The 13,725-nt window shown below is 47.1% G+C and overlaps 1 protein-coding gene across 9 annotated transcripts in view; it reads right to left on the minus strand.

Moving 5' to 3' along the window:
- DNAH8 (dynein axonemal heavy chain 8) overlaps nt 1-13,725 on the minus strand; it is a 358,983-nt gene that overhangs the window by 211,345 nt on the left and 133,913 nt on the right. For all 9 annotated transcript variants that reach the window (XR_014471558.1, XR_014471559.1, XM_083175420.1 and 6 more), the window contains 4 exons: nt 12,805-12,902; nt 6,621-6,727; nt 5,079-5,175; nt 1,248-1,413 (listed from right to left, as the gene is read on the minus strand). Coding sequence is in view for 7 of the 9 variants with exons in the window: in XM_083175420.1 (XP_083031546.1) it covers nt 1,248-1,413; nt 5,079-5,175; nt 6,621-6,727; nt 12,805-12,902 (468 nt within the window). In the remaining 2 variants the exon portion in view is untranslated. The remainder of the gene's footprint in view (nt 1-1,247; nt 1,414-5,078; nt 5,176-6,620; nt 6,728-12,804; nt 12,903-13,725) is intronic.

Below are 13,725 nucleotides of genomic sequence, written 5' to 3' on the forward strand. Positions count from 1 at the left end.
AATAGATAACATCAGTGCTTGTGGCATCCAATTATAAAATATATGGACAAGCAGAAGGTAATACGGTCTCTGATCACATAACTGAACCTAACGATGACATACTGTATGAACAAAATTTACTTTATTTAAATATATTTTTTTCTAAATTACTCAACAGGAAACTTTTGGTCCAGGGGTAAGAAAAATTCTGATACTCTAGGGCGCCGTTATTCTAAAATGTTTGGGAACCACTGCATTAAGGGCTTAATGAAAAAGCTATTTTCAAAACAACCACTCAACATGAAGGGCGGGGTATGTGAACCTGCCTCAGAGGGCAAACAAACTGATGCCTTGATAAAGCCCCGGTGAAACGATCGTTGGCTCTAAGGGCCACTGTCTTACTTAAAAATATGTCTGTGTGTATCATATAATATTGTCAGTTCTGTGTATTATAGGGTAGAACAGTGCAGCATTATCTTAACTAACTACTAGAGATAGCGGGCACATACCAGCCAGTGTGCAGGAAGGTCAGCTGGGGGATGTGAGCCAAAATAATAGGCTAACTAGTGTGGCAGCAGAAAGCCCAACTGAAATGCTGACTATTCCTGCCCCAGCATAGGTGGCTACAGCACTGAGATCTCATACAGCGGCTCAGCTAACAGGAGCCTGAGATCAGTGTGAGCAGCAGACATGAAATGCTGACTATTCCTGTCCCAGCATAGGTGGCTACAGCACTGAGATCTCATACAGTGGCTCAGCTAACAGGAGCCTGAGATCAGTGTGAGCAGCACAGACCGCGGTCCCTGTCCCAGCGCTTAGGGCTAATAATCACTGTAGCACTGAAATTGTATTCACGTAACAATGGGGTACTAGCTGCAGCATGGAGAACTAGTGCTGCAGTTAGAACAACATTTTATTTAGCCTGATAGACAGCGCCAGGGAGAGGCAGACTATTCCTGCCTCAACATAAGCGGCCATAGGAATGAGATCTCACTATTAACGGCTCAGCAATTAGGAGCCTAAGATCACAATACCAACTACACAGACCGCCGTCCCTGCCCCAGCACTAAACATTACTAATCATTATAGTGCTGAACCAAAGTCTTCGCATGCACGTAAATGATCTGAGAAGAAAAATTAACAAAATGCACCAGCAAAGATGTCCATCTCTGAATCAGGCCCAAAGTCTCTTTGTTATAATACATAATAATATAAATGTAATAAAACTGTACTATATACACCATTGTGTAACTGCGGCTACTACATACTTCCTTTTGCTCTTTGCTGACTTGTGTTTGTGAAAGAGACGTGAGCACCAACTGTCCGGTGTATTTTATGCTGCTTCCACCAAGCGACTCTACGATTTACATCAAGTATTAACTGTGCCAGACGATCTACAGCCTGCTGGATGTCATCCAAGTTTGGAATCATTACCTGCAGAGCAAAAATCTATTTTATCAGGCAAACTATCAATACAGTACATGTTGGAGAAACCTCTACATGAGGCACAGAATTAGAATGATGTTACTATCATTGTACAAACTAAATGCAGAATTGTATTTATATGGAAATCCATTATCAGAAGTGACTGCAGTCGCTCGTCAAATGCTTTTTTATGTACAGTAGTATTCTGCACCAGTTGAAATGGTGGTGTCAAAGATTGAGTCTACAGTATATTTAGCTTTATTATATTTGTATCGCTTTGCATAGGGGTCTTGTCACGGGAGCGGCTCACGAGACCAGCTGTGCCATACAGATTGGTGGCAGCTCTCTGTACCCTGTGCGTAGACTGCTATGCAGCTTCTCCTTTTCAACAGAATGCAGGTCCTGCATCCCTCCCCCACCCATTACTGGCCACGCCCCTGCAACCACACCAATCTCTTGCATTAATGATGCCTATAGATGTAGGGCCTGATTCAGGTTTGCGCAGTAAACTGTGAACATCGCAGCTTACCGAGCACCTGATATGCCGCCTTGGTGTTTTCCCACCCTCCTACCGCTGCCGATTCCCCTCGGTACCATGCGAGGGCATGTGTAACGAAAACACATCCCCTCGCATGCCTCCGCTGCAGGAGAAATCATTCGATGGTCGATGAACATCGAATGATTTCTCCTGCCTCCACAAATAGAAGTCAGTGAAAACTGCCATTCATTCACGTGCGGCTATCCTGTGATGTCAACTGGCCGCGTACCAATAGGAACGCCCAGCGTTTCTATGGGGACGCCCACAAATCACTTGGCGTTCACATGGGCGAGCCACATTCCCACCGCCATCCGCCCCCCGAGCCGATGTTTGTGAATGGCTCGTCAACTATGCAAGTTGCTGAAGCCATTGGCAAAGGGGGGCTGCACATGCCTATAGTAGGACCATGCACATGTGGAGTCCCCAAAACATCGAATTCGTACCCGTTCGAATGAACTACAATCACACCCTTATTTGTCATATTGCTCAGCTGTAACTGGGTGTGGGTTGTTAGGTCTACAACAACTAGGTCAACAAGCATTGGGTCGACACCGCTAGGTCGACAGGCAGCAAGGTCGACATGGGTCTAGGTCGACATGGGTCAAGGTCGACATGGGTCTAGGTCGACAGGACATTAGGCCGACACAAGCATTAGGTTGACATGGGCAAGGTCCACAGTCTAAAGGTCAACATGGGGTTTTAAAACCCGAATGTCAACACAGTCGACATGAAAACAGTTTGAAATGCACCGCATCCCCTCGCATCGCTCACAATGCTTCGGGCACACTATTTTATTCTCCCACCATGCCAGAGTGGATGGTAGGGCATGAAATACCGCCTATCGGCACATGTAGACTCAAAAAAACCCATGTTGACCTTTTGACTGTCGACCTTGCCCATGTCGACATAATGACATGTCAACCTAGACACATGTCGACCTTGACGCCTTTCGACCTAGTGGTGTCGACCTAATGCTTGTTGACCTAGTTGCTGTAGACCCAATGACCGGATCCCCTCTAACTTTACTTATGGCAGGTTACTTCTAGGAATTTCCACAACAGAATTATGCCGTTTTCATGAAAATTGGTTCAGTTGTTATTGCGCCCACTTGGAACACATTACATATTTATTATTATTTATTTATTAACAGTTTCTTATATAGCGCATACATATTACGCAGCACTTTACAGAGTATAGTTGAACATTCACATCAGTCCCTGCCCCAGTGGAGCTGTGGTATTCCCTACCACATGTACATGCACACACAGACAGACATTCTAGGGTTAATTTTTTGGGGTGCCTATTAACCTACCAGTATATTTTTGGATTGTGGGAGCAAACCGGAGTACCCGGAGGAAACCCACACAAGCACGGGGAGAATATACAAACTCTGCACAGTTAGAGCCAGTAGGATCGAACCCATGACCTCAGCGCTGTGAGGCAGTAATGCTAACCATTACACTGCCCCGTATATATAACACATGGTGGGGATAGAACCCATGACCTCAGCGCTGTGAGGCAGTAATGCTAACCATTACACCATCCGTACTGCCCCGTATATATAACACATGGTGGGAATAGAACCCATGGCCTCAGCGCTGTGAGGCAGTAATGCTAACCATTACACCGTCCGTACTGCCCTGTATATATAACACAGGTGTATATATAACACATGGTGGGAATAGAACCCATGACCTCAGCGCTGTGAGGCAGTAATGCTAACCATTACACCATCCGTACTGCCCCGTATATATATAACACATGGGCCCTTATTCTAATCTATGCGGTACGGCCCGCGTGCGGCCGTACCGCCGATGTTTTGACACTGCACATGCGCAGAGGTCAATCTGCGCATGTGCAGCCCCCTTCGCCGCAGACGTATTTCGTCCGCCGCAAAGGGGGCGTATAGGGGCGTGAGAGGCTTCATGCCCTCATTTCCCTATGTGTACGCCCCGCGTTTCATGGGCGTTCCCATGCAAACGCGGGGCGTATGCATGGTAATGAGGGCATGACGCAACTCATGGGGGCGGAAAGCTGACGTCGCCGGATGTCAGCTTTCAGCCCCCATACAAGCTACCACACGGACGATTGTCCGTGTGGTCTCAGCTTGCGGGAGCTGCCGGGGCGTGCGGACCTGCCTTCGATGGTCGACGACCATCGAATGCAGGGGGCAGCTCCCACCATGGTGGAGGCGTACGCCTCCACCATTTTTATGCGGATCGGCAGCCGTCCGTGTACGGACGGCCGTGCCGATCCGTCTTGTAGGCGGGGATTCGTCTGGTGCGGTCGGAGCCGCATATGCGGCTCGACCGCACCAACCAGAATAAGGGCCATGGTGGGGATAGAACCCATGACCTCAGCGCTGTGAGGCAGTAATGTAACCATTACACCATCCGTACTGCCCTGTATATATAACACATGGTGAGGATAGAACCTATGACCTCAGCGCTGTGAGGCAGTAATGTAACCATTACACCGTCCATGCTGCCCTGTATATATAACACATGGTGGGGATAGAACCCATGACCTCAGCGCTGTGAGGCAGTAATGTAACCATTACACCATCCGTACTGCCCTGTATATATAACACATGGTGAGGATAGAACCTATGACCTCAGCGCTGTGAGGCAGTAATGCTAACCATTACACCATCCGTACTGCCCCCTACATATACAACTTTCTTCTAATATCTGTATAGATTTTTGCTACAGAGTGTTACTGCACATTTGCTACAACTCCCATAAAGATTACACTGTGGGAAGGTTGTATAAACAACATAGTAAGACGGGATGCAGTTAAAATCCCGGCGGTCGGGATCCCGGCATTCAGAATCCCGACCGCCGAAATCCCGACACATTCTCCCTTCGTGGGTGTCCACGACACCCCTGGAGGGAGAATAAATTAGTGTGCCGAGCGTAGCGAGGCACCGGGCCCGCTGCGTGGCGAGCGCAGTGAGCCCGCAAGGGGGGCGATCCACGTCCCCCCCCCTGTCGGGATTTTGGCTGTCGGGATTCCGGCGTCGGGATTCTGAACGCCGGGATCCCGACCGCCGGGATTCAGTACTAAATCCAGTAAGACAACCTACAGTCATTTCCGATATTGCTTTGGATACGAAGTCATCAGATAACACACTTACCACTTTTGGGATAATGAGATGCACTTCTGCCTTCAGGAAAGATGTGTTCACATCTTGTGTAGTGGGTGGAGAATATAAAGCTCTCTGACTAGAAGCACTAGGACAAATACAATTATAGAGCAATTCAGTAATAGATGTCAAACTTACAAAAACAGTGAAACCTTTGCATTAAATGAAATGAAAATAAATCCACGTGCAGAGTATCTGAAAGAAATGATCTTGACAAAAATTAAGCAAAATATGTTTTTTTTTATTAAAGAATGGACTATGGTCCATTTGAACAAGTCTGAAATAACAATTACACTATGGGCCAGATTCAATCGCATACAATTTATTGCATGTAAAAAACGGCACATCAAGTGCCAAGTTGGATGACGCCTCCCGGGGAGCTGCTGGGGGGAATTCCAGAAAAAAATCAGACACTGTACTGGAGGTTTCCGTGGCCCTCAACCCACCCCACCAGTAAAGTATATCCATGTATCCATGTCTCAGGAGGACAGCGTTTGTAAACCTCTACAATTATCCGTCTCGCTGGTTGGACTGAAAATCTTGAAATGTATGGGCACAAATGACAATTGACCGTTTGCTCCCAAACCGTGGAAGACATAGAAAATTGGTTGTTCAGACAAATTGGTTAATCAAACGGACAGTTTTTTGGGCAATATTCCAGTGTTTGGGAGCAAATGGTCGATTATCATTATGCATAATCACAGGGGTTCTCAAACTCGGTCCTCAGGACCCCACTCAGTGCATGGTTTCCAGGTCACCCGGCAGGTGCACAGGTGCATTCATTACTCATTGAAACATTTTAAATGATCCACAGGTGGAGCTAATTTAAAATTAGAAAACGTGAACTACTCTGTCAGCATTTTGGCGGCTGGAGACGGGCGCCAAGATGGCAAACGTTAAGAATGCGGGCAATGTTACCATGCGGCTGGGGGAGAAGGGATTAGGTTTAGCCACTTCGGAGGGATGGTTAGTGTGGGGTGGGGGTTAAGGTTAGGTAGTGGTGTACATGGATAGGTTTAGGCACTAGCGGGGAGGGGTAGGATCAGGCGCTGCGGGGGGGGGGGGGGGTGTTAGGCTGCTGATAAGGAGGGTTAGGGTATTAGGGGAAAAGAAACCAGGAATCCCTCCTACAGGATGCCGGCGTTGGTATTCTGACCGTGGGAACCTGGAATGCGGTGCACTTGTGCTTTAGCTGCTGACGTAACACTAGTCAGAACTGATTTTGGTCACTTCATATATCACCAACTAGAAATAATGAAATCAGTGGGCTAAGAATAGGCAGAATTTAGACCTTATACAGTCATCACTACATCAGGAATAACATAGCAGAACACAGTGAATGACGTCTAGCCACGCCGAGGTGCCAGTAAGGAGTGAATCATCTGGCTTGGCACCAATGGTGAAAAACCTCCCAAAAATAAGTAAAATACAGTAAATTAAATAAAAAAGTAGACAAACTCTTCTCTGCCCTATGAAACCTGTAATGTAACTGAAAATCATTTGATGGTAATCTGATGTATTTGCTGATTGTACCTTGAAATAAATAGTTTTCTTTTCAGTAGCTCAAGGGACAGACTGGTGCATTGCTGTAGACTGCCCAATAGCTTCTTGTTAAAATACGAGTATATCGCTTTGCATTCCTAGAAAAGCCAAGACAAATCCAATTAAGACACATAAGGCCCCTCTCCTGCCTTGGTTTCCATGTAATTATGTAATCTGTGGATTTGATTTATGTGTACTGTACTTGTACAAATGGTAACTGTCATGTAAGATCACACGTGTCCTATGTCATTTTGTTGTATGTTCCATCCACTATGTAAGGAGCTACAGAAATCTTATAGTGACATATAAAAACAAGATAATAATAATAAAAATTGATTACAGATGAAGAGGAAGCAATGGACCCCCGAGAGTTCCCTGAAAAGGACACACAGGGGCAGATGTATAAAGCAGTGATAAGAAGAGAGCCAGTGAAGAAGTTGCCCATGACAACCAATGAGAGGCCTTAATACGATTTCCTGTATATGTGTGTGTGTGTGTGTGTGTATGTGGGTGATCAATCAGTTATCATACCAGAGAGCAGCTGCCAGCCTGAGTAGACAGGCATCTTCACATGAGGTGGGAGAATGTATCAGTTCTGCCTCATCCACGTTCTTATATGTATATATATATATTTACTATGAGATATTTATGCTAGCCTTGACCACTTTTATTATTTACAGTATATGAGAAAAATATGTTTTATGCAGAAAGTAATCTATACTATATACCAGCTAATGCGTACATTATTAATACTGTATTACATACAGCAAACAATCCAGTGTAAAAGGAGACCAGTATTAATATTTATCCAGGGATCGTACTGGATTCTTCGGCCTCTCCCTCAGACTCCTGGTCTTGCTCCAATATTCTGCAGAGGAACGGTGCCAACATCCATAAAAATAAAAAACTTTCAGCTCAGATGGACTTGACCTACTGCCTCATCTAACAGATTACTGTGATCGCTCGCCCTGTATATGTCTGACATATTACATATGCCACTCACTTTTTTCCAACCCCTCCCCTGGTTGTAACATCCTCATTGCAGTCACTGATCCACTGTTTTAAAATTATTTTTCCCATATGTCACTGTGACCATCACTGCAACACGCCCTGCACCCAGGGCAGCCGAGAGGAATGCCGGGCCCCGGTAAAATTTTGGGGGTGTGGCCTAAGTGTGTGTGGTGTGGGCACCTCCCACACTTAGGCCACGCCCCCAAAATGTTTAGAGGAGGGTGAAAGAAAACTCTAAAAACTGTAATCTCAGAGGCAGCACACACCTACAGCATGTGCTGTGCTGACAGCAGGCTCAGCATGACCTCTCACGCCATCAGTGAGACACTCATGCTGAGCCTGCTGTCAGAACAGCACATGCTGTAGAAGTGTGTGCTACTGTTGCTACCCAGGAGGGACAGAGGGGGAAGGGAGGGGTCGGACCAGGGCCCCTGCAGGGCCCCTCCAGCAAGCCTGGGCCCGGGTAATTAGTACCTGCTCCCCCCCTCTCTCGGCTCCCCTGCCTGCACCCCAAAGAGTCAAGCGCCATCAATAACCTCCGGATGTAATGCCCATTCTCCTTCCATGAGATCTGCTCTGCTGAGAAAATCTGCTTCCACATTCCGAATCCCCGGAATGAATACAGCTGATAAAGCCGGAATATTGGCCTCTGCCCACTCGAAGATCCGAGACACTTCCTGCATTGCCATCCTGCTGCAAGTGCCTCCTTGGTGGTTCAGATAGGCCACAGCTGTGGCATTGTCCGACTGGATTCGAATGGGGGACTTCTTCCTATTGCAGAATCAGAACCTCTTCCGCCTGCAGAAGCGTCTTCCAGACCGCACGCAGCTCGGCAAGGATGACTCCACACTGTACCATAGGCCCTGCAACCTCAGGTTCAGGGTTACTGCTCCCCAGCCCCTGAAACTGACGTCAACCAGTCCCATGACCGAAGTGAGTGCCCTAACTGGTGGGATTCCAGATCCGTCCACCACAGTAAGGAATTCAGAGTTTCTTGAGTCAGGAGAACCCTTTCTTGTTTCATGGACTTCGGATTCCCCGACCAACTTGCGAGGATGTTTCATTGGAATGGTCTCGAATGAAATCTTGTGTACTGAAGGGTCTTGAAGGTCGCCACCATCTTGCACAGTAGTTTCCAACAATGCAATACTAAAGGACCGGGCGACTGCAGAATGGTCAATACTAACTGACAAATGGCTCTGGCCTTCGATTCTGGAAGAAATACATCATGAAGTTGTGCATCCAGAATGACTCCCAAAAACTGTAGCCTCTGAGTGAGACAAAGCTGGGACTTTGGAAGATTTACTATCCACCCATGGCTCTGCAGAAAATGAATTGCAGCTGACAGATTCTCCTGCAGCTTCTCCGTTGACTCCGCTTTGAACAAAAAATCATCCAAATACGGGATGATTACAATTCCCCGGAGTCTGAGCGCTGCTGCCATGACCGCCATTATCTTTGTGAACACCCTTGGAGCTGTCAGGTTCAGGATCGGTCTGAACGAGCCGTCTGGTTTGGGTACCAAGAAAACAATGGAGTAAAACCCCCTCTTCCTTTCCTCTCGCGGAACCGGAATCACCACACCCTTCTCTAGGAGAGACTTCGCCGCCCCCAAAAGGGTCTTTTTTAAATGTGCCTCCCTTGGTAAGGTTGTAGGAAGAAACCTATTTGGAGGAACTCCCCTAAGTTGATCTTGTATCCTTGGTAAACCACATTGAGGACCCAAGGATCCTTGGTGGAGAGAGCCGAAGAGTCCCGGTACAGCAGGAGGCGAACCCTCACTCTGATTCAAGAACGGGGAGCCTCCGGCCCCTCATGAGGAGGGCTTCTCCTCACCCTTTGAACCCTGCTTTTTTGTGAAGGCACCAAAACGGGACTTGGGAGCTTTACCCTTCCTAGAAGCAATGAGATGAGAGAAAAGCAGCAAACCTAGAAGTTCCATGTTTGGCTGCTGATGTGGGTGGGAAGGTACTCTTCCCCCCATGGCCTGCTTGATGAGGGATTCTAATTCAGAGCCAAAAAGCAATTCCCCTTTAAATGTCAGTGCTTCAAAGACTTCTTGGACTCATTATTGGCATCCCATGCCTTAAGCCACAAGGCCCTCCTGGCCGTCACGAAAATGGCCGACACCTTAGAGGCCATCTTAACTCCCTTTTCTCCAGCCTCACAAGTGTATTCAGCCGACGCCTTTAACTTTTCCACCAAGGCAAACGCTTCTGAATCCGACTGGAGCAGTGAACTCAGGGTATTTGCCCAAACCATCATGGCCTTGAAGACCCAGGCTGAAGCAATAATTGGTCTCAGGGTAAAACCAAACAACCCTCTAATTTCTTATCCAAAGGGATAATTGAATGCAGCACCCCATGCACTGGCAAAGCTTTAGACAGCCTAGCAACCAGGGCCTCTACTAGTGGAACTTTTTCCCACAATTTTACATGCTCTTCTGGCATGGGATAAAGGATCGAAAACTTTTTGGGCATAAGGAGTCTCTTATCGGGCATCTTCCACGCCCCACCTAGTAATTCTTGCATGCCTTCATCTGAAGAAAAAGTCACTACGTCTCTGCGCTGTTTCTTAAATACTCCTTGTTGTGGAGCCTTATAAACCTCAGATAGATTTAATGCCTGTTTCACAGCCAAAATCAAATAATGAATACCAGGGACAGATGATTCAGTCTCTTCCCTCTGTGCCCAAAATATCTCTTCAACACACTCTCCTTCTTCAGAATCTACATAAGGAAGGGGTGGTGTGGATAAGGGGTGTATGGCAGAAACCTCAGACTCCTTATTAAACTGCTCCATAAAAGCATTAATCTTAATCTTTGAGCAGTGTCCTGCACAGCCTGTATAAATGCAGGGTCCCCCTGAGAGGGGGAAATAGAGCCAACAGAAGGTTGAGAGGATGCCAATGGCCTGGGAGATCTAACCAGCTCATCCCTCTGTCTATTTAAAGCCTGTACCAAGTCAGACACAGACCTTCCCTGAGCCGCTGCCCATGCAGGCTCAGGTTGCTCAGCCCTCTGGGCTTGAGCCCCACTGGGCACAGATTCGCATGTAGGGCATATATCCCCATGGTCCATCTGTTCAGGAGTTAATTTAAGCCCGCTAAATTTGCAGTTAAATAACATGGCAGACGCTCCCTCCCCAATCACAGCAGCATTACACCTTTCTGTCATGATTTATCACAGTGCACTAAGTCAGGCGTCTGTACAAAGCCAATATATCAGTGTACTTATCTGTCTGCCGCTGTATCAGACCCTCTGTGGTCACCGGGGGAAAGTGCTGCACTCTGTCTGCAGAAATAAATCTCCTTTCAGCTCCGCATAGTGTGGGAAGAAAGGGCGCCAGAGCAGAGTGAAGGAAGAGACCAAGTCCCTGCTACAGCGGGGAGGGAAGCTTTTTTGTTGCCTTTTCCCCTGTAAGCCGCTCATACTAAGTGCTTCTTCTGTCTTCCAGTGTCTCCCCTCCAATGGGGACCACTTGGAAGCACCCAGCTGCGCTGAGCTCCTGTCACAGGCTTCAACACTCAAAAGAGTTCAGCCTGTAAACCCTTGCAAGATGGCGGCCGCCATCGCGGGTTGTCTGTCGCCCATGATCTCCCTGGCTCAGGAGTCCCCCAGGGCCCAGGAAACCATTCTGTGAGGAGATTAAAGTGCTGTGCTGAGAGACCAGACAGCGTCTCTCAGCACACAGTCTCTGCTGCACTGACAGTGTGAGCAAATTCTCCTGGAAGCCTCACACTGTAACCTGCACTAACTAAGGTGAAATGTTAATAAAAAACACAAACCACCTAGCTACTCTAACGCCTGGCTGCTTCAGCAGCCCTTCAGCATAGTACCAACTCCGGTGGGCACCTAAAACGAACTGGGGAATGGTGGGATGCAGAAGGGAGGCGCCTGCCTCTCTAAAAGCTTTCGCATAGGTGCCTGGCTCCTTCGGACCCTGCTACATCCCATGGTTGAGCTGTGTCACCAGGATGGATGAAAGAGAAATTCATTTTATTCACCGCAGCAGGCTTGTACTCCGTCCTCCTGTTCTCTTTAATGTATGCTGCTGCCGTTGCCGCACATGCTGTTCTGTTGATGATCCCCAGTCACGCAAATAGTCTTGCGTTGCCTGCTGGGAATCTGAAGTGGAGCCTTGAGAAGTAACTCCCCAAAGAACCATGGGAGGAGCTGCGCGTGGCCGTGCATGCGCAGCAGCCCTCCTGTGGTCAAAATGCAGTTCAGATCGCGTTAATTTTGTCCGCGGCCCTGCAAGTGGGGGAGAGCGGCCAGTTCTGGCGGCTTATGTGAGCCAATCCACCTCTGGTTCTGTCTCTATAAACACAGGGCCTGATTCAGTGCTGTAAACTAAGTGGCAATGTCTGTGGCTGCAGTGCTTGCCTGAAATGAGCAGATTTGTACCCGTACTCACATGGTTTCCATTATACCTCTTATACATCCAGATGTGGGTATACTGTAGGTGCTATTATTATCAGTACACATTTGCACCAACCCTATTGTGGTGCAAAGGATCTGTGTGAGATTGCGGGATCTTTGCTTATGCTTATCTAAGATTAGGCTGCAATTTCATGTGAAAGAGGAAAGCTCTGAAAATGCCTAGTTACACCCATTAGGCCAGTGGTTCCCAAACTGTGTGCCGTGGCTCCCTGGGGTGCCTCAGGACATTTGCAGGGGTGCCCTGGTTTGGTGATCCAGGACCAATTCCAATTATTAATGGCTAATTATTTATGAGCAAAACAAGTGCTGGTGGCTGCCAATTATAAAATTTGTATAAACAGAAGCAAATCCTGTCATTTACCACATAACTGACTCTAAGAATCACATATAAACCCAATCTAATAAATAAAAATTTGGCCTAGGGGTGCCGTGAAAATGTTTTTGATACTCTAGGGTGCCGTGAATCAAAAAAGATTGGGAACCCCTGCATTAGGCCACAGGCAGATATAGGTTTGGCTTACTAAGTCTGTGCTACTCTGAATAGCCCGGCAGATCCTAAAACATGCAAAAGTTCACCTGACACATACACAGCGCACACAATCAGGCCCACGGCGCAATTATCAGGCTGCCAGTGTCACCTCTACACAGATTGTAGAATGGGGCTACCACAATAATAATGAGAAAACTATCAAGGATTGAAGCAGGAGACAAATAGGAAATTACCATTTTAAACTCGCCATCTTCTTCACATTCCTGGGCATCTGCCTTATAATTGGGTGCTTCCATGACTGGCTCATATCTAAATACAACATGTCTAGTTTCTGTTTAAAAATTAATAATAAAATCAGTGTAATCAGAACAGTAGGAATTTAACATATTTGGAGATAAATAATATAGGGAAAGAATGTGACAGATCGAGTTTATAAAAGATGCAGTGTAAAATACTTAGGGATCCATTTACTAGGATGGTAGAGTAGTTCTACTGAAGATGGGATGTCGCCCATATCAACCAATCAGATTCTATGAATTAACTTCTAGAAGGTGCTAAATAAAAAATAAGTAGAATCTGATTGGTTGCTATGGGCAACACCCCATCTCCAATAGAACTCCCATCTTTGTAAATTTACACCTTTGTAAGATATGTACTTGAAGGGCTGCCAAACAAAATAGAAAGAAGGCAGACAGAAATTATAGGTGGACATTAGTCCTACTTGTCGTGAGGATAAGTTGGACCCTATTTCCCCTGAGCACCCCCAGCAGCTGCCCGTGAGAGCTTGCTACGATTTGTCATTGATGTGCCATTTTTTACATGGGATAAATCGCGTGTGATTTATCCCATGTAAACTCCCGGGGAGCTGGAGCTGTTGGGAGCAGGAGAGTTAAAAAAAAAACCTGGGCAGCAGCGATGTTGCAGAGAGTGCTCTCTCTCTGAGCCAATCAGCGTCCTCACCATTGAGAAAGAGAGCACTCTCAGCCAATCAACCACTGACCTGTTTTTTGAAAAAAAAATGTATTCTGCCGCCTCTGCCGAAGGTCCGCTCAGCACTTCCACGGACACTGCCCGCCTCGACACTGCATGGTCACCCTGGGCGCTCAGGGCAGCCTAGACCCTGCCGCTGCATATAGGTGTATGCCAGTGGCGCG

This window comes from Crinia signifera, chromosome 3 (genome assembly GCF_055691185.1).
Source record: "Crinia signifera chromosome 3, ASM5569118v1, whole genome shotgun sequence".
Taxonomy (NCBI): domain Eukaryota; kingdom Metazoa; phylum Chordata; class Amphibia; order Anura; family Myobatrachidae; genus Crinia; species Crinia signifera.